The 15,824-nt window shown below is 38.7% G+C and overlaps 1 protein-coding gene across 1 annotated transcript in view; it reads left to right on the forward strand.

Annotated features, from left to right (window-relative positions):
- The first annotated feature begins 5,790 nt into the window (after positions 1 to 5,790).
- Positions 5,791 to 15,824, forward strand: part of MYBPC3 (myosin binding protein C3) — an 84,364-nt gene continuing 74,330 nt past the window's right edge. The window contains exons 1-2 of the mRNA XM_087883108.1: positions 5,791 to 5,994; positions 15,065 to 15,331. Coding sequence (XP_087739234.1) covers positions 5,970 to 5,994; positions 15,065 to 15,331 — 292 coding nt within the window. The 5' untranslated portion in view covers positions 5,791 to 5,969. The remainder of the gene's footprint in view (positions 5,995 to 15,064; positions 15,332 to 15,824) is intronic.

Below are 15,824 nucleotides of genomic sequence, written 5' to 3' on the forward strand. Positions count from 1 at the left end.
TATTTTCTGCATTAATCCAGAATATAAATCTTATCTGTTTTTGAGTCATATTATAAATAGATCTCTCCAAGACCTAATGGAGATGTTGGAGAAAGAACCCAGGGTGGAGAGTCTTCTTGATCCAAATCATGTGATTACTATTGAGCTATGGGCCTTGCCTTTCTTGTGGTATACATACTTCAGTTTCCTTGAGCACAGAAGCAATAAGCATGAACTGTTACTGCTTCCCCAACAGTGACATTGAAATAGTTCTTCCTTCTGATCTTCAAAGCTGCTGCTTCATATGGATGTAAAGATTGTACATCATTCTGTAAAACAAAAAAGTTAGAGACCTCTTTTCAGTTAAGAGAACCATATAGGAAGTATAGAAATATACCGATGGTAACTAATGTAAACCCTTGCAGATAAAAGATCTTGGTCACGGCTCTCCATTGCAAACCCCAATGACATCATGAGGTTGTGATGCAAATAATATGAATTATGCACTTACATTATTACATGCAATGTCACAGGCACACAATGTACACCCTGTGGTCTCGGTACAACTTTTCTCAATTCAGAGGATTACATTTATATCTGTCCTGCCTTGAAATTACTGAGCTTGGTCATATTAATCATAGGGAGCCACAGTTATAAGCATGGTTTTCCTCAACCAGCACCATGTTCTTGCAGGTAAGAAATTGTTACAGAAGCCATAATCCTGTTCCCAAAGCACTGAGGTCATGTCATTAACCCATCCTAGGATCTTGTCTCCTCTCTCATACTTGATGGGTTCAAGGTGGAGAAAACTGACCTCCTTCTATCACAAAACTTCAGAGACACAGAGGTGGAATTTCCCATTCATTTCAAGAACCAATAGAGGTTGTTTCTCTCTCCCTTTAAAGTGATTACGAGGAGAGGATTTGTTTTGAGAAATATTTTTTTTCCAAATCTTCCTTGGCAGTTATTGATTCTTTATGAAGAAACATTTTTCTATAGTAAATAATTAAGAGTCCCTGTGCTATTTAGTTCCTGTGCAGCTTTCTGAAATATTCATTAACATTTAATTTCACTGTATAACTACAGTGAAATTTTGGAACAGGTCTTCTATTATATGTGATGCCTATAGCACCATTACTAAATATGTTATAATTTATATTGCATTATATTATTTCATGATAAGCATGAAAAAATGGCTAATGGTATGAGACAAAGAACTGCAATTTGGAAAAGAGCTGGAAGCAAAATGAGGAATTTTTTGCTCACACGTTTTCAAATGTATAATTTAATTCTCATTTCAGTTCCAAAGTGGTTTTCTCTTTCGTGTTTTCCAAAATATTTGTTTCTAAAAAACATTGAACTGTGACTGGTTGAGAATTTCCACCTGTTTGACCACTTTCAGCCCTCAGCTGTGAAGAGAATTTCATGGTTTATTCAGCTGCACTTTTCAATCATTCCATTTAAACTCTGTAATTCTGACCCACCCATTCTTTATTGTTGCATACACATTCCATTCTGGCTATAATCAAAAACTCTCCATTTTAACTTAAGGGAAGCAGCAGAAAGTTAATATTGACCAAAATATTGTACAAAAAATGTCATTTAGAACTAGGCCCTTTCCTCATGTGAGAGCTGTGCCAATCGAAGATCGGCCCTTCCCTCCTGTGCCCCCATGACATTGGGGGCTTATGAAATTTTAGCTTTTGGCTTGTTTTGTATGGCAGGAAAAATGTTTCAAAGAGAATTTTGGCTAAAGAAGGGCAAGATGAGGTCACTGGCTGAGTCCCACCCAGCAATAAATAAATGGTGGACATTTAGGGCTTGTATGAAGCCAGCACCAAGCAGATGAGATATTGTTTTTCTTTGTGTCATGCTAGCTTAAACATTTCATCAAAAGAACAGGAAATGACCATGTTTCATTCTTTCTGAAAAAGAGGCCTACATACGATCGTGGATTACATGTTGCATGTGAGTCAACAATTTGAGAAATTTCCAAAAAAGGCAGGGTTGGAGGGACAATGCACCCAGGCTACAGGGACTATGACAATTTTGTGACAGACTAGGTTGAACCTTGAGCCTCCTGGTGTGGTCCTTTCGCATTTTTTCCCCCAACAAACCAACAAAAACAAAATACAAACTGAAGCTATTGGTCAATACCATTACAAACCATTTCAGTTACTAAGGGGCTGTAATCAGTCCTTCCCCCAACTGATGGCTTATTTACAGGGACTTAGAAAATCTTGTGCTCCAAAAGGAAGGAAAGGAAGCTTAGATAGCACCCAGTTTTAACCACCTTGGTTTAGGAGTGTGCTCAGGGCAAATCTGATGACACTTTTCTAAAGAAAGCAAGGCCAAAAAAAAAGACCCCATAAAACTATTGCTTCACTTCATCTGAGGGGGCCATCTGTTCTACCCAGAGAGGATTCATTCATTCCCTGTCTCCCTCCCTCCCTCCCTGCCTCTCTCTCTCTCTCTCTCTCTCTCTCTCTCTCTCTCTCTCTCACACACACACACACACACACACACACACACACACACACAGGGTGCAAGTGGAACAGACACACAATTACAAAAGTAATGTATGATGCTCCCCATTACCTCAGAGATAGTTTTCATTGGAAAGGAGGAGTAGAAATTTTACAAATAAATAGTAATAATAAATTGCCTGGTGTCTATGAGTACCAGTGTAGTTGCCAGGACTTAATACCAGAGGTCACCATAAACATATACTCAAGGCTACCCACTTCACTAGTTTGACTCCTTCTGCTTAATGCTACCAGCTTCCCTATTACTTGCTAAATACATACATACATACATACATACATACATACATACATACATACTGCAAAGCCAAATGCCAACCTTTAGCCTCATTTTTATTTCCAAGAATGCCTCTTAGTCACATAGCTATTCTGAAAACTGGGCAGCTGTAGTCTAGTGCTTTCTTTAGAAGTATGCCCAGCAGAAAGAAAAAACGAAGATGAGCTGAAGGGGTATCAATCATCCTGGAGGACAGAAGATGGTTAGGAGCAAACTTAAGTAACAGACATGAGGTAAACGGATGATTCACTTTGCCCTGTGCTCACTACAGCAGCTATGGTTTGAAATGGGGGAGTCTCCCACGGCAGACATTTTGTGACAGTGGCCATGCTACGTTCTCTAATTTTCCATTTTTCTTTGAACAAAAAAGATTGCTTATCATGGTAATTAATCCTGGTAATCATAGAACCCTGGATTTGTGAATTAGATTGTGACCATCCTTTTCAGAGCTATTTTAGCCTCCTTTCCTGAGTTCTCAGCTGTCCTTAAAGAATAAAAAAAACTTTCTAGGTTGTTTGTGCAAATATATGGGTAAGCATGCTTACTACTTAATAAGTAAATCTGCTCCTAGTCCTCAAAAATGAGCACCAAGAACAGATTAAGTTGCTATAAAAACACAAGACTAAGAATGGTCAACTGCTACTATGTACAAACCAAGCAGCTATCAAATGGAGGAAAAGGTTGTAATAAAAAAGAAATTTGTCCCCTTGACATTTCTACGTAGGACTTGGATCATGGAGATATGTATAGAATAGTTTTGACTTCAGAAATCTGATTTCCTAAGATACAACTGGGATAAAACACACAAAACTGTTTTGAAAACTTTAGCTCTTAAAGAAATACATTCAAAAAGCAACTTAATCATTGAAGGAAGTTGTGGCATTCAAGTTGTTTCCAGTTTTGTTTTGCCAATAATTTAAAAACATATTCAATCATAATAGCAATTCATGCAACTGCAAGGTAATCTCCAAGTAACAACTGAGTTATATAATTTCCGAGATCCAAATTGAGTATTAAGAAAAACACTATATTCTTAGATCAAATGCATTGGCTGAGGATGAGGATTTCAGAATAATTTCATGTGAGATTCAACACTTCATCCTGGACTTTGATGCTGCATTGACCCTACATCCTTGGGATCACATGCCATTGTCCTCCTTGGGCAACCAAGTCAATTTCCTTTTATCTTAACTGCAATATAGCCAAAACTGCCATCCCTCAAAGTCTTGTAACACTTCAGAGCAGGGGTAAAATCCAGCAGGTTCTGACAGGTTCTGGAGAACCAGTAGCAGAAATTTTGAGTTGTTCACAGAACCGGAAAATGCCACCTCTGGCTGGATCCAGAGTGGGATGGGAATGGAGATTTTGCAATATCCTTCCCTCAGGAGTGGGGAAGGAATGGAGATTTTGCAGTATCCTTCCCCTGCCACGCTGACCAAGCCACGCACACCAAGCCACACCCATAGAACCCGTACTAAGAAAAATTTGGATTTCACCACTGCTTCAGAGTAGTCCATTTTCTCCTTCCCAGGAACTCTTACTCAGCCCGCCTCTCACCTGAACTTTAGAGCTCTGCAGTAGATTTTACAGGCAATCTGATTCTAAATCTTAATCTTGTTTATTTACAGTCCGTTTTAAAAAATAAAATACCTTTGTATCCCGATTTTCCTTGTTTATATAAACAGCATTTATCTCCCTCTCTCTCTCTCTCTCTCTCTCTCTCTCTCTCTCTCTCTCTCTCTCTCTCTCTCAGTAAAGCAGAAGTAAATAGGTTTTTGTTATTCCCAGAGCTGTCAAAGCTCAAAAAGTGGGACGCTAACTGGTCAGCTGAAAGAAGCACTGGTTGACTCATGGTGTTCCTTGGCTGTTTTCTACATTCTTATGATACTAGGGATGAAGGCACTTGAAGTTGATAGCTTGAAGTTGATACCTCTTTTAGAACATGAAATGAAAGTACAAAAATATTCATGAACTTACATTGGGATGAACTGTGAAGAGTTTTTCCATGATATGAAAAAGATGGTGCAGACACCCTTCAAACTGATGCTAAATTCTTGCCATAGTGAAACAGCTTATTTTCTTTTACTTATTTCATCCTGTCCTCTGACATTAGGAGGAAATACGGCCAGCTGGTCATCATACAAGCTTTTAATTCACTTTCCTCAAGAAGTAATCAAAAACCCTACATCATCATCTCACCTTGATAGTTTAAAAAAAAATTTCTTGAAACTCACTGTTTAAATGGTAAGCCCAACATTTCCTTTATTGGTAGGACTGAATGAATTCTGAGGTTCAAGATATCTCTGAAAGTTCATAAATGGCATTTCAGGATGAATAAAATGGATTATTACTGCAATGCTGCCACCTGGTAGTCAACAGCACAGTAGCATTAGAAAAAGAAGGAAAATGCTCTTCAGTTCACACGCCTTCTGAATGTAAGATCAGATCTAATACTTATCTAATACAAGTCTGACACAACAGTGCACTAAAAATGGCCAGTTCATTCCACTCCGGTTTTTAAACTTATTTACCCCTGCTGAGTTTTGATTTGAGATCTGTGGAGATAAGCGCTAGAACTTTACTTCCCTATATTGATCAAAGTTGAAGGGTAGTTTTGTTGTATGACTGGGTAGCTCATCAAGGAATACTTTTGCAGACTAGATTTGGTGCACTGACACTGTTCCAAATGTAACACAATTCAACCCAAATTAAGCAACACTCTTCCACTCCATTTCAGTGAACGGGACTTACCAATGCATAACTTCAGCTGCATCTGTTCATAGTGTTGGAATTTACATTGATATGTTGAGGAATCATGTACATAATCAAAGACACAAATTATATGCCATGAAGAGGAATGCCCAAGGACATCATTTTGGGCACTGGGGTGTATGTAAGTCCTACATTGGGTGAACAGTGGGGCCTGTCTTGGATGGTTCACACTCTCTGACACATGGAACTCAGCTATATTTAAACTGGCAGAGGAATTTTGTCAAGTGCCTCTGTACTGTTGATAAGGTGGTGGTGATGACAACAGAAGGGGAACAAGAGGGAGGAGCAGGAGGGGGCTTCTGAGTAGTATTTCTTGGAGGGGGGTCTTGGAAGTCCTTCACTCTCCTTGCAGTGCCACTCAGTGAAAGGGTCCTTTCAATTCACAAGCCAACGAGAAGATGCCAGAACCTACAAAGAAACCAGGTAAGGATAACTGGAGATGAAACAAAAGAGGGTTACTTGAGTAGACATAGAGATGGAGCAGGTCTCTTCATTTTATAGTGAAACAAGTTGCCTTAACAATAAGGTTACATGAGAGAAAAATTAACCAGTATTCCCTTTTGAAGTAGGCAAACAGGAATATAATTAAAGGATAATTAAAAGAAAATGGATTTGTTAATTTAAAATAGAGGGAGACTATATATTATTTACTTCTTTGTCCCCCTTCAAATTGCAGCTTGTGATTTTCCTCCGAATTTTTTCTGGAAGATGTGACTCCCATTGTTATTATTTTTTTTGTCCTAATCTTCCATGCAAATATAAGTTTCTACGGAGTTGAGAGAATGAGGTACTTTATTTAAGATGTAGTTTTTGTTCAATAAGATTAAACCTTGTATTGACAGAAATCCATAAATAATGCTTTCCTTTCTCCTTTTGAAATATGAGATATGAGCGCTCTCATCCAGAAAAGCTATTTTGATACCTTTTCTGAAAGACTATTTAAATTAAAATGAAAAAAGCCAAGCCACATTATTCCCTTGTTAAATGTCTGCACTTTCAAAAACACACATGCTTCATTCCTGAAATTTAAACCTTCTTTAATGGTCTCATTTAAGATCATATAATATTGAATACTACATTCCGAGACAAGCTATTGGGGAATAGATCCATTGTTGTGATTGAATGTTAGGTGCCATACATTGCAGTGTATTTGCAAGGATATAAAATTAGTGCTAGACTCTTTTCTCTTTTACAATATTCTATTATATTGGGGACTGATAATCTGGTATCTGGTAGCTGCCTGGTTTAAAAGATAGATTTTACCTATGTTGTGGTATGTTTGTTTTCCCAATTCAGATATCTCTTCTAACACACAGCATTCATTTGTTACTGTATATATAGCTATGCAATTTCTGTATGCAAGGCCACTTGATGCACATCCCATATCACTGTCTCCGATATTTTGCTTTTAAATTACCATTAAGCAATATAAGTACATGCATTGCTTAGGGCACCAAGGAAACAAAGGGGTTTCCCCCCTCCCCCCTGGCTAGCATGTCCTTAACTGTTCATTGCCATGCTCAGGTTTTCAGCACTTATTGAATCTTAATGTCTTGTCAGCAATGAAAGGGCTGAGGGGCACCTTTATCCTCCATTAGGGCATCATTTGGCCTTAATCCAGCCCTGATCCACATACGTGAATTATCACAATGTTCCACTTTGATCAATTAATATCGGGTAGATATTTTCCCTAAATAACTGCTGATAAGTAACATGAAAGATTTATGTGGGCCCCTTTGGTTAGGGCTAATTGGACCAGTGGTGGGTTGCTCCCGGTTCTGTCCGGTTCTTGCGAACCGGTAGTAAAAGCGGTGGGAGGCTCCGCCCACCCGCCCGGACGTCATAACGGACGATCTGCGCATGCGCTCCCATTGCGAACTGGTAATAAAGGTAAGTAGAACCCACCCCTGAATTGGACACAATTGACCTGAAGAGGGAAAAGGCTTCTTTGGATATATTTCCTAGAAAATCTAACATGTGATTAGATTAGAACCTCAATGGTTAGGCTAAAAAATATGTGAGAGCTCAAAAATGAGGACGTTAGAAACGTAGCAACAACAACCCAGCAATGGCTTCTTAGGAAACAAAGAGACATTAAACTGGTGAGAATGCCATTGGTTATACTGTAATCAACAGTACCTGAGAAGAAATAACTTCCACAACAAATATTTGCTTTGTCCCAATCAATTCTCGTGATCTCAGGTATCATGAAATCCATGTAGTCTTTTGCATTCTCTAAGACACTTCCATTGTGGCGCCCTTCCTCTTTGGTTTTAGTGATAAACCCTAAAAGAACACACTGTAGTAATTGATGTCTAAGAAGAATGGAATTACAGGTTTATGTACATAGATGAATCTAGTTACTAGAAGTAGAATGTTATAGGAAGAAAACCCAAACTAGGTACATTTTTATATACGTTGGTAAAAGTATCTGTAGGGGAAGGCGGGAGGAGGGCAGACCAACAAGAACTGCATGGTGATATTGTGATGCAAGCCCTATCCTTTTTCTATGCATGTTGCAAAAGGGGTGGAGCATGTGGCATGATGCTGTTAATTGGAGAATAAAGGGAAAAATTAGATGTAAATAAAATTAATGTTAGGGGTATGGACTCTTGTTGAACTCCTCTGTATGATGGGAGACCTGTGAAGAGGCTGAATGACTTTCATAAAATATAGCTTGCTTGTGTCTTTAGTTGTTATTGGGTCCTAATTAAGCCTTAGCAATGTTAACAGTGGAAACATCTGGAAGATCTTGTTTGGGCTGGGGAGAGAACTAAGATCAGCATTTGAATAGGAGATCTCTGGGGAATACCAAAACTGTAGATTAGACTCAAAGGCCAAAAGAAGTCCCAGAAGACAATGGTAAACCACTTCCATGTCCAAGGACATCCACAGGCTCCTGTACCATTTCTCAGAAATTTCTCCACCACAGACCTCAATTGCCACTGCCCCAGGACTCAAGTTCAGAACATACCTGACTTTAGTAATGTTGACAGCCTTCTGGAATAGTTTTGGGTTGGTTTTTATTTTATTTTGTGTTTTAGGATACTTTTTAGGATACTGACTACTTTTTATTATTATTGCTATGGAGCTGAACTTTTTTATATGTCAGACTGTCTTCATGTCAGAATAAAAAGATATATTAAGATAATAAATGTAGATGCTTGTTCCCAGCAACTCTAGGTGGCTAACTATATGGTTATAGCAATGGTGAAATCCAAATTTTTTTAATTACCGGTTCTGTGGGCGTGGCTTGGTACGCATGGTATGGTTTGGTGGGCGTGGCTTGGTGAACATGGCAGGGGAAGGATACTGTAAAATCTCCATTCCCAACCCACTCCAGGGGAAGGATACTGCAAAATCCCATTCCCTCCCCACTCCTGGGGGAAGGATATTGCAAAATCTCCATTCCTAGCCCATTCTGGGGCCAGCCACAGCTGGTATTTGCCAGTTCTCCGAACAGCTCAAAATTTCTGCTACCGGTTCTCTACAACCTGTCAGAACCTGCTGGATTTCACCCCTGGGTTATAGATATGGATATTAGAAGTGATAATTTGATTATACTTCTAATTGTTCATTATTATTATCTCAAACAATTCCAGAATCAAAATGGAGAAGCAGGAAAGAAAGTACTGAACAATTATAATTATGTGGGAGCTGTGCACGTACACAAAATATGAGCGTTAAGTTGTATTCAGCAAGAGTTTATGAACTTCTAGGAGAAAAATGTTTGCTAAATACAAGTCAGAGAGATGACTACAGGACTAGGAAAAGCAATGGGAAACATATTTTTACAAGATCACTTGCATTGTGGAAGCTGAAACATTAGTAGTAGCAGCAACAGCAATAGAAGCAGTAGTTGTAGCAGTATTTTCAAATTCATAAAGCCACCCAACTCTATTGAGAGTCAGGGTAGCATGCAACATGAAAAATAGCATGAGACCATATCAGAATGAAAACAGAATGCATGTTCAGAAGAGGGGGGGAAAGCATACTTAAATTAATCTGTAAAATCATATAGCAAGAGCAATAGCAAAAGCACTTAGACTCATATACTGCTTCATAGTGCTTTACAGCCCTCTCTAAGTGGTTTACAGAGTCAGCATATTGCCCCAATTGGTCCTCATATTGGTCCTCATTTTACTGATCTCGGAAGGATGGAAGGCTGAGTCAACCTTGAGCCAGTGAGAATTGAACTGCTTGCAGTTGGCAGAAATAGCCTGCAATACTGCATTCTAACCACTGCACCACCACGGCTCTCCACTATGCCATCACAGCTCTTGGTGGCAGATATAGAGACTTGGCACTCATCATAACCCAAGGCCTAAGAGAAAAGCCAAGTTTTTTATATCCTTTTAAATGCTGTCAGAGTAGAAGCCATAGATCTGGAGAGGGGGGCATTGCATTTGCTATATAATGAGGGGAGTCCAATGAGATCATTTAAATTGATATTGTAAACTGAGTCAGCATGCCCTTTTTCATAACTTTGAGTCTACAAACTTTACGAGTACTAAACCTGCTTTTAAATGTACATCTGTAAATACTAGGGCAAAATAATTATAACTATTCTACATTAATGGACATGGGACAACAGATGCATGGAACAATTATATACAAAGGTTTATAAAGACAGGCTTGGTATGCACATCTTACTGGCAGTTTTTTGCTCAGGTTACTGTACTGGAATTTATAGCCTCAGCTGTTGTAGCGGAAGAAGAATGTAAGATTGTAAGACATCACAACTTGGGATCAAGGGAAAGCTAAGCCTATTAATGGAGCAAGTGGCCTTTCCTCTTTGTAGCTAGGAAATTTACAATAATTTTAAATATAGTTCCAGAGCAAAACATTGGCTAATTCTCTCACTGATCCAGTTGAAGCTGCCAAGTACAGACACTAAACTGATTTCCATTTGCTGTACTTTGTTGTAGGAGAGGAAGATAATATAATGGAAGTAAGAAATCAGCTAAGGAAAACCATTATTTTTATGTGTTCTTCTGTGTTGAGTATAACATATGAAACTAACAGCAAAAAACCTTCTCCCTGACCAGAGTTGTTCTGGTGATAAATGATAAGTGGGGAGCAGCCTAGTCAGTTGCACGTTTGAAAAGCTACTGAGAAGTTTTGACTAAATCGAAAGAATCGAAGAGTAGATCTGATAGACTTAATAAACTTAACCAATTTCGCTGAATACATGATGTACAATGACAATAAAGGCTATTCTACTATTAAATGAAGATCTCCCTCTCTCTTTCCCCCTCTCCCTCTCATCATTACTCATATCATGGTTCAAAAAACAAGATGAAATATTCCAGCAGCATTTTGTCATTGAGAGTTTATTCATGTTATCTTGTGCTATGTTCCTGGGCAGCAACCATTTTTGTAGGACAGGAACAGATAACATTGTTCTTTAATCATGGCTCTCCCATGACCTACGTGACCTCTGGGCACGTTCTCCTGAGGCTTACCCTGGTTTCTCAGCTACTTCATAGAGGAAGGAATGCTCCTCATTTCTTTTTTGAAGGAAGTCTTTTGCTGTGCACCTAGGAAGTTATCTCAGTGGCATAGTGGTTAGAAGGTTTGTTCCATATGCAGAATGGTCCTGGGTTCAAAACCAACCAAAAATGCTGAATTTTAAATTATTATTTTTTTCTCTGACATCCTTATTTTTCCTAGGCTTTTCTTTTTAATAAGAAAAAGAATCAGGAGCCCCAGGACTTATTTAAAAAACAAAACCTAGGGGAAAATAGGAATGTCAGGGAAACTCAAATATTGTTTCAAAAATTCTGAAATTTCTGTGTATAAAACAAGTTCTGGTCCAGTTCCAAGCCAAGAGAAAGAGGCTGGAAATAAAATGGATGCTGATTGGTTGCAAGGAAAGAAGATTTATTTGGTTTCCAGAAACTTCAGTAACAGCAGCAAATGTTATTGGGGTGGCTGACTCCTTGGCTGGGTGAATGGATGGATATTTATAGGCTTCTGGGATTTTGTGATTGAGATGCTCCAGGGGGTTGTGTAATGTAGTGAGCCTTCTGTCTTTTGCTATTCTAATGGTGGTGGGGTTAATCTTATTATGTCCTAGAGGTCATATCCTGTTCTTAGAATTTGGGCAGGGAATGTAGATTTTTAGGAGTCTTTGCTTTTCTACTTTTAATCCCTTCTGGAGGAGCTGGGCTGAAGGCATTTTGTTTATGAATAGGCTGGCCTGGATTTCTTAATAGGCACAAAATATCCATCTCTAAAATCTTCAGACTTCTGCTTGAGGCTATTAAGAAAGACTGGGCTGCTTTCTGCCTTTAAGAACATGTTTTTCCATTTCTCCTTTGGGGAAATATAAATTCTGCCTCTCTTAATATTAAGAATAAATAATATTTTAATCTGGGGAGGGGCTACAATTGCTTTCCTGAACAGAAACTTGGGAAGGCACAATAGAAGAGGAAGTGTCCAGTAAGAGGAGATAGTAGTCCCGGGTCTCTTTTAAGATGTTGCCAAACCAATTCAGTCCCCACCAGGTTTTTCTTAAGCAGGGTTGGATTTAAATTGCCATGAGCACAAGATAGAAGCTGCTTAAAACAGCATTGTTGACAGACCATTAAAGTATTTATGGATGATTTAAAGGCTAAAAGGGCTGGGTGACAACAACTGGCTTTACAAAGCTATTCCTCTAAATCTTTTTATCCTCCTGCTTTGAACGGAGAAGGCCAGCAGTAAGTGTTTGTCTTGCAGTCATTTTCCAAACTGGCTTTGTAATCCAGTCCTGTTAGATATAATGTAAATGTCAGGACTTAATTTTTGCTACCTACACCATGACATTTGTTTAGTGTCGGAAAGTCCACTCTTCTATGTATAGTCTCATTGTATCTTCTCAGTGATTGTCCTCCAACAGCAGAGGATACAGTCAAAATGTATGCATTGGCCCACCCCATGCCCTTAACTTCTTTACAAATTTTATTCTCAGGGCTGTCATCACTTCCTACTCCTTCTCATTACTGTTGCTTCTCTGATAATTGCATAGATACTAGACCGCCTCCATCTGGTCTTGCAGTTTGCATAAGCTGTCATTATTTTACTTTGAATACAGCTATATCAAGCATGCTGGCTTTCTGTCTAAATATATTTTCCTAATAAAGGGCTTCTGAGAGAGACAGGAGCGCTTGTCTGCAGAAATCCTTTGGTGAAATGCTTGTTATTTCCTCTATATTCCACTCCATAAAGTTCCTCTGCTATCTAGTGAGACTGGTATTCACTTCAGCACAGCCCAAGTTTTCTGTTTATTTTTAAATCCTGCATCTTCTTTTTTCAGAATCCAAGAGGTTCAAACTGAAATTACTCTCTATATAATCATCTAAATATCATATGTGTCGACAATGGGGGGGGGAAGCAGTCCCATGTATAAGGACTTCAGTTATTATACCCTTTGAATTAAGGCAGCTAAGGGACCCTGAGTTCTTATCCTGAGGCCAGCTGAAAACATCAAGCCCATTTTTGCCTTCACAACCACATTTGCAGAAAATCAGTGATTTTCATAATTTTGAGTCGAGACCAACATACAAGCTAAACTATAAACCCTAAAACAGGCTTAACAAAATAAAAGATCTTTCCCAAACCACAGAAAAACAGAAAATATATTTTAACTGTAAGTTTAGTCATTTATAGCTAATTTGCAGTTCTTCTATGAAATCTGAAAAGTTTTATAAGTATTATTAATTAATGTGTTGATTGAGGAGAAGAATCCATTATGACGCCTTCTTTTCCTAAAAGAGATATTCCCAGCCATTTTGAAGTCAGTATTGCTCCAAAGTGTCAATTTTTCACGAGAAGAAAAATCAAATAAAAATAAGGCTATTTTATGAAGTCAAAATATGTTTATCTTTTAAGCAGTCCTACTTAATGTACCACATAAACTAGACTATTAAAAGCTCTTATTAAAAACTTAAGGGCTAATTGATACCTTTAGTTAAGTTCCTTATGCACATGGGTGCCCATTTGTATTTAAACCCAGATAATATAGTTTGTGCATAATAAATCAGTGATGCTTGCTTCTCCTGTCCCAAGGATCAATGTCATTACCTAATTAATTTGATCCTTTGTACTTCCTCTCACCAGTTATCCACATTCCTTTTCACACAGCAGGCTGGGATTAATAGTTTATGAAACTGGATATTACATAGGGAAAGAAATCTCTTTGACTCAAACGCAAATTCCTAATTTAACATCACAAGCATAGCCTACAGTATGTAGGTTATATACATATATGTATATGGGAATGTGTGCTAGTTGTTACTTATTTGGGTTTAGGGATTTCTTTTTTACTTATTCATTTATTTATCAAGTTATTGAGATGTATTCTGTGTTTTTTTGGGGGAGGCTGCACCAAAGGGAGGCTCGTTCAATTTCATTGTACACATGTTGTACATTGACAATAAAAGTTTGGTTTGATTTGATTTGTGCTTGTGATGAAAACAGAAAACAGCTTACGCTAAAAAATCCTGGTTAGAATTTTTTTCCAATTTTACTTTAGCAAATCTCATCAAGATTCTCAGAAAGTTTAAAAAGTGCAATTGATTCTTATCATTGTAGCTACCAACCAACAGTACATTTGGGAAACAATGCGTTTCACTAACCAGACTCTAATGTAACCTTCAGAGATCATCATACAGTATATTTAATGTCATAAACCATGGATAACTTTTTCTAAGAGGATCGTTATCTAACCAGATAGGAATTCTGGCTTCTACAGAAAAACGAAGCAATTCACTGGAAAGGAAATAAAACTGGCCTTCCTGTTTTCTGGTTCATAGAAGTCGGTTGCCTAAACAACAGGTGGTTGAGGTAAAATGGAGTTAGAATCAAAGTGGTTTATTAAAAGTGAATATTTAGTCTGGCCTCAGACTGAATAAACGCATTTATGAGCATCTGTTTCAGTTCTGAAAGTCAATGCCTGTAAAAATATCGCAAGGTAAGAGGGATTAGAAAACAGGGTAGACCAGCTGCCCCCAGCCTTTTGGGCATGGAGAGGGGTTTTTCCCCAAAAGAAAGGTGCATGCACCAAGGAGCCTTGGTGGTGCAGCAGACTAAAGTGCTGTTAAGTAGCACTTAGCTGCCAACTGCCTGCAATTAGTGCGAGTTCAAATCTCACCAGGCTCAAGGTTGACTCAGCCTTCCATCCTTCCAAGGTAGGTAAAATGAGGACCCGGATTGTGGGGGAAATAAGCTGACTTTGTATAAAAAAGAACACCGCTTAGGGGGGGCTGAAAGCCCTACTAAGCAGGTATATACAAAAAGTATGAAGGCTATTGCTTAATGCATTGTAAGCCGCCCTGAGTCTCCAGAGAAGGGTGGCATATAAATTGAACCAATAAATAAATAAATAAATAAATAAATGTGCTCCATGGCCCAGTTTCTGGCAAGCTATGGACCAGTGCCAGTCCACAGACCGGGGGTTGGGGACCCCTGGAATAGATTATTTTATACTTTTTTAATTTTATCTTTTTAGCTTCAGCATTCATCAAGAAACCAAAGACAAAAGATGTCTCAGCCGGAGGCACCGCTGTTTTTGAAGCAGAGACGGAGAAGATGGGGATCAAGGTGAAATGGCAGCAAAAGGGTGTGGACCTTGCCACAAGTGAGAAGTATGTTATCAAATCGGAGGGGAATAAACACTCCTTGACCATTAATAATGTTGGAAAAGAGGATGATGCCACTTATGCTGTCATTGCTGGAAGTTCCAAGGTCAAATTTGAACTTAAAGTGACAGAACCAGGTAAACCAGAAATCCAAGTGACTGTTTCGATCCATCATTACTGTGACACATGACCTTTCTTTGAAGACATTTAAGACAAACTATAGAGCCAATAAAATGGGGGTGTTCCCAGGGAGAAGTTAAAGGGAGGGCAAGATGCTAGCCATAAACAAGCAATTGAAACCCTTATGTCTGATGCCTCAGCATCTCTGCCATAAACCAAAAATGGTTATGCTACCCAGATGGGGAGTGGGGGGGGCAGTGTCTTAAAACAGAGTGTGGTATTCCCCTTGTATTTGAACTAATTTTTTTTTTGTCATTTGAAATCTAATTTGGGAACCACTAGGCTAAATGGCATGACCATAGAACAATAGTTGGATTCAGCACAAACCTCCCACCGGCAGATAAGTCATTTCTGCATTTGCAAGGCAGTTGGACAAGCAGAGATTAGATGGGGGAAGAGGCAATCCATCACAAAACCCATCCCCATCCAAACCAGTGAAGCTTCAGGGTG

Source organism: Pantherophis guttatus, chromosome 1, assembly GCF_059756535.1.
Source record: "Pantherophis guttatus breed Tessera chromosome 1, ASM5975653v1, whole genome shotgun sequence".
NCBI lineage: Eukaryota > Metazoa > Chordata > Lepidosauria > Squamata > Colubridae > Pantherophis > Pantherophis guttatus.